This window comes from Hibiscus syriacus, unplaced genomic scaffold (genome assembly GCF_006381635.1).
Source record: "Hibiscus syriacus cultivar Baekdansim isolate YM2019G1 unplaced genomic scaffold, ASM638163v2 tig00110114_pilon, whole genome shotgun sequence".
NCBI lineage: Eukaryota > Viridiplantae > Streptophyta > Magnoliopsida > Malvales > Malvaceae > Hibiscus > Hibiscus syriacus.
Window position 1 is genome coordinate 2,994,989 of NW_024062594.1, and position 5,754 is coordinate 3,000,742.

At 31.3% G+C, this 5,754-nt stretch overlaps 1 protein-coding gene across 1 annotated transcript; it reads right to left on the minus strand.

Annotated features, from left to right (window-relative positions):
• Positions 1 to 3,439: 3,439 nt before the first annotated feature.
• LOC120215174 (protein LAZY 1-like) lies at positions 3,440 to 5,088 on the minus strand. The gene is made up of 4 exons (XM_039212910.1): positions 5,012 to 5,088; positions 4,041 to 4,821; positions 3,618 to 3,885; positions 3,440 to 3,498 (listed from the first exon to the last, which is right to left on the minus strand). The coding sequence occupies exons 1-4, from the start codon at positions 5,086 to 5,088 to the stop codon at positions 3,479 to 3,481; spliced, it is 1,146 nt and encodes a 381-aa protein (XP_039068841.1). The 3' UTR covers positions 3,440 to 3,478.
• Between the last annotated feature and the right edge of the window lie 666 nt (positions 5,089 to 5,754).

Consider the following 5,754-nt stretch of genomic DNA (forward strand, 5'->3'; position numbering starts at 1 on the left):
ATTTGTTTTGGGCCTTGGTAGGCTGTTGGGCTTCTGGATTGTATTTGTTTTGGGCCTGCAAAATAGTGTAATAATACTAATTAATAATAATAATAATAATAATAATAATAATAATAATAATAATAATATAAACTCAGACAAAAATGGGTGTCTACACCAGGGAATGTTGTATTTTGTGTTTGGTTGGCTTAGCAGAAATGTAAGATTACCGTGTTTGGTTAAAGGAATAAAAGATTATTGGAATGTATATTTGACCAAATTGTCCTTATTATATATTTGTTTTTTTAACAAGTTGTAAAATATTTATATATTTTCTTTAAAAATTTAAATTCATAAAATTTATATAATGTTTTTTACAAAATTGAAAATATAAAAAGGTTTAATGAAAGGGTAAAATTTTATTTTACCCCTGAACTTCATATAAAATTTTAATTATAGATTGTTTTTTTGTAAATCTAAAATATTTAAGGATAAATTTATAATTTAACTTTCGTAAAATTTTTATTATTCAATGACAGAATAATGATATTTTTTAAAGAAAAAAAATTAAGGGTATTTTAGTCCAAAATGCCGGTAATCCAACAATACCTAAGGAAAGGGAGGTATTGACATTCCCAGTAATATACTCCAAAAAGTCTACTATTGGTAATGTAAGATTACCGGGAATGATATTCCCGGCCAACCAAACAGGGGAATGTGGATTCTATTTCCATGGGAATCTCACATTCCCCAACCAAACACACTCTTAGGGTGTGTTTGGTTCACGGAATGTAAGATTACCAGTGGGAATAAAAGATTACCAGGGAATATGATTACTGGGAATGTTGTATTTTGTGTTTGGTTGGTTTAACAGGAATGTAATATTACCGGGTTTGGTTAAAGGAATAAAAGATTATTGAAATGTATATTTGACCAAATTGTCCTTATTATATATTTGTATAATATTACAAATTGTAAAATATTTATATATTTTCTTTAAAAATTAAATTCATAATATTTATATAATTTTTTTTACAAAATTAAAAATATAAAAAAGGTTTAATGAAAGGGTAAAAAAAATTAACCCCTGAACTTCATATAAAATTTTAATTATAGATTTTTTTTTTGTAAATCTAAAATAATTTAAGGATAAATTTGTAATTTAACCTTCGTAGAATTTTTATTATTCAATGACAGAAGAATGATATTTTTGAAAAAAAATAAAAAATTTAAGGGCATTTTAGTCCAAAACGCCGGTAATGTTACGATACCTAAGGGAAGGGAGGTAATGACATTCCCTGTAATATACCCTAAAAAATCTACTATTGATAATAAAACATTACCGAGAATAAGATTCTCGTCCAACCAAACATGGGAATGTGGGATTCCCATCCTATAGGAATCCCACAATCCTTGAACCAAACACCCCTTAAGGGATTACTGCATGCATCCGGCCGTGGAAGAGCCCATCCAAATTCATGGAATTTTGATTTATAAGATTTTAAAAGGTTTAGGATATTTTGAATATGCATAATTATTGATATTAAATTTATATATAATGAATGAAGATAATATTTTATGTAAAATTAATTTAATAAATAATTATAGGTAGAGTGATATTATTTATATAAGATATATTAAAAAAATCAACTAGTCATATATTCAATCTTCAAATAAAATAAATAATTTTTAATTATTTTATTTAAAAATTATATAAAAATATGAAAATGACATTTTTAACTAATTTTGACTCAGTTAACTCGTGAAACTAACTCAGTTAATAGATAAATAATATTAAATTTTGTCACATTCAAGATTTAAATGAAGAAAAAAATAATTTGTATAAATTTTATTTAAAAAAAATTAATGAATGATTGTAGGTGGAGTGATAAATAGTTTATATTTAGATCTTTGCTAGACATGTATATGTTTGACCTTTGGGTTTTTAATTTAAAAATTATATAAATGTTTAAAAATTAAAAAAAAATCATTGTAATAATATTTATTATTATTTGAAAAATAAATATTTTAATATTTTTAATTGATTTAATGTTTGATTAACTCATGACACCGATTCAGATAGAGCCTTAATATATCTATTATTCAAAATTATCTATTATTTAACATCTATTATGAATAGACATAAATTTACTTATTATTTAGTATAAATTATCGATGATAAAGATTAGATAATCATTTTACATATAGATGAGTCTACAACGAACGTCTAATACCAATGTGTATGGATATAATATAGGGTAAAATTTACAAATGATCTTTGAATTATAGTAAAATGATATTTTTAGTCATTTAACTTTCAAAAGTTATAAAATAAGTGTTAAACTTTAGATTTTTTTTAAAATTATAAGCATTGATCCTTAACTATTATTAAGAGGTGATATGAAATTCTAAATTAATCAAAAAAATCTTATTTAGTTTCTCAATTGTGACTAAAATTTTATTTTAATATTTTTTCAATATTTTTTGGAGCTACCTTCGTGACTACCATGGACGAAACTACTTAGGAGCCGGGAGGGGTTGGTGTCTCTCCCAAATTTTTTGGTATAATAGCATTTTAGGTCATTTTTAGTTTAAATATTAGCCAAATAAGGTTTTTTCCCTTCTAGTTTTCAAATTTAAATATTTAATAGATTCTTGTTCTTTTGATATAAAATAATTTTACCCCTCACAATTTAATCCTGGTTACATCCTTGGCCACTACGATATCTTCTATACAGTAATATTATTTACGCTTATTTTAATTATTACTTGTTTATTTGTAATAGGTTTTTTTAACAATTATTTCTAACAGTTACTTCTTAAATGATGGGTAATCTTTTGGCTGACTTTGCTTATGAGGAAATTCATACGGGCAGTATTTGATCAGGGATCTATGAAAGCCCTGAGACCAGATGGGATGCATGCTTTCTTTTACCATAAATAGTGGGACGTGGTGGAGTCTGATGTTACTCAGTTCTGCCTAGACGTTCTCTTTTGGAGGTTAATATAGTATTAAATTGCGGCCGCATCGTAACGTTTTCAAGGTCACCGCGACACCACAAACTGCATCCACAACATAAAACATAGTTATTTTGGAAAATAGATCACGTCGTAAAGTCCGCAACATCCACAACTGCGACGCTATTGCATAGCTTATAATTTGTGTTTCTGGCTATTGCATAGCTTATAATTTGTATTTCATGTGGAACATGTTATAAATGAGTCGAGAGCAAATTGCTTCATATTTGTTTGTAGTTTTATGGTTGTCTTTTGTTAAAATCATGGTTTAGGAGAACTGAACTGAAACCCAATACTAATTCAGATATGTTTTTGTAGTAAAACAACAATTCCTTGTAATTTACATGGTGGTTGGACTCCTTTATTCACTTCAATCTGTTCTGTAAAACATCCTCTCAAATACCAGTTTAATACCATCAACTATCATTCATACTAACCAGGGATGATACTTGGAAAACCAAACACTTGAAAGTTTCTTCTTTCAGAGCTCCAACACGAGGTCTACAAACACAGTATTTTACTGGATTAGGACATTTCATCAATGAATTCTTGGCAGCTCATGACAGGGTTTCTTAATGGATATTGAAAATGTCAAATGTCTGGTAGTAGACTATACTTACAGTCTGCATCTGTTTTGACCCAGCACTCCCGGTTCCCGTTCGAATGGTTGCAGCTAAGTGTGAACTGAGGTGGTTTAGATAGGCTCTTGTAGCGACATATGTTCTTTGAAAGGGCTCTCTGAGGATATATCATGATGTCATCGTCTGCAAGCATATGACCTACATCATACATGATGACTTCCTTGTTCTCATTCTTCTGGGGCTTGCCGTGCTTATATGTGGTTGTTGAGCTTTCAGGTTCAACCTTTTTGTTGAACATGTGCAAGATCTACACACCGCATTTCAGCGAATTAAGCAAAGATTAAGAATTATTGTTAAGTGTTAACACATTCTTGATATTTGATAAGCAGACCATTCTATTTGGCTCAGTTATCTTACCAGAAATTGTAAAAAGTTTGGTATGGTTGTGTGTTTTTTACGTACCTTGTGCAGTTTTGTTTCTGCAGAAGCAGAATCTATATTTCCTCCGGCAGCTGCAGTAGAGCTCCTAAAAGCATTGAGCAATTTTTTCTTCATAATGTGCACTGTAGATTTATCTCCTTCATTTGCCGTACGCTTTTCGTCGTCATAATTACTCCATAACTTCTCCTCTGCTATTTTAGTCCTATGAAACAGCTCCCCAAGTGAGGTCCCGTGTTCCTTCTTGGCCACTGTAGTTGTTTCTGACAATTCAATTGCTGAGCCAGAAAGATAGCCTCGGAGTGGACAAACTTGAGTATCATCCCCATTGGTATCTGGAACTTCAGTTGGCCTTCCACTAATTGTGCTGCAATGACTGCTTCTTCCAGTGCTGACAAAACTGTTCCTTGCCGATGAATCGTTGCAGCCTTCTTCTTTAGCTTCTTCTCCAAGAAACTTCTCCAACTCATCATTAATGAGCCTCAGTTCATTCTCTGTGATTTTAGTTTCTTTTTCGGTTATATTCACTACAGAGATAGCAAATGTTGGTGTCGAGGGATCGGGAATGTTAGGGTCCGAACCAAGGGTGCCAGTGGCAAAAAAGCCATGAAATAGCTCAGACATTTCTGATGATGTATCCTCTTCATTGTCTTCTTCGTCTACTTGTGCTGCTTCTACGCCACCAAATGACTTTCGAAGACGGTCACTCTGGGATGGCCTAAATGACTTGGTACCATAGTTTGGCTTTGAGTAGAATTGTTGGTCATCAAAAGATGGCTTCCCTGTATGACAATAACAAGAAAGCCTTGAACGAAAAACTTTATAGTTATTTAATCTCTATGTATGTACCATCATGTAATTCATTTTTGGTTCATCTTAAACCTATATTCCAGTTATTATACTGAGCAGCATGAAGAAATAATGTTCATGTGCATGCAATCTAAACATGCATTGCCATTGCAGTTTGCAAAACAAGCTATATGGCAGGATGACACTTACCAATGGTGAAATCCCTGAGTGGTTGACTGGTATATTGGCCATACTTACGGTGAATCCAACCTAGTAACTGCATCAAAAAGAGAAAAGTTACAGTCCATAGGAGGAAGAAGATCATCTTCATCGGCATAACCGAAAAGTGTGTACCTTCATCTCTGCTCTCAGGAGATCTCAACTTTGATCACCTGTTGTGTGGATTGTGGATGGAATAATGATGTAATTAACCACTTGATAATGGGCTATTTATTACGTCATGCAAGCCTACTAAACATGTGAGATAAAGATGGCTGGAGAGAAACACATAGAACGTTACAGGATTTGGGTAGCCTATTAATTATCAAGATCACATCATGTACTCAAATAAAAGGTGGGTCCTTTTCATCGTCTGCATTTTTCTGCCCGGTCTGTCAGAGTGCAGTAGATCATTGTTGTGGTGGCATATATGAACCACACATTAAATGTGTAAGTTAAGATGCAATTTAACAGATGCAACAGTTTGAGGATCAATAATATTAAGTGTGGCATGTTGCATGTTACCACCCTTTCAAACATAGAAATCTGCTTGCACATGTAGACAGACACGGATGGATGCATCAATTTATATTATGGAAATAAATTTATAAAATTTTAAGAGAATGTGACCTTATAAAATTTTAAGAGTGAAAACAGAGTTTTGATCAAAAATATAAAGAAAATATTTAAAATATATAAAAAATTAAAGTTTTTAAGGGGGACGAGGACG

Excerpts from the sequence above, each read along its gene's own strand:
- LOC120215174 (XM_039212910.1), bottom strand. The coding sequence starts at position 5,088 with ATGCAGTTACTAGGTTGGATTCACCGTAAGTATGGCCAATATACCAGT. Across the intron at positions 4,822-5,011 it reads AGGGATTTCACCATTGGTAA|GCTTTCTTGTTATTGTCATA; the intron begins GTGTCATCCTGC and ends TTTTCGTTCAAG. Across the intron at positions 3,499-3,617 it reads GGTCAAAACAGATGCAGACT|ACCTCGTGTTGGAGCTCTGA; the intron begins GTAAGTATAGTC and ends CTGTGTTTGTAG.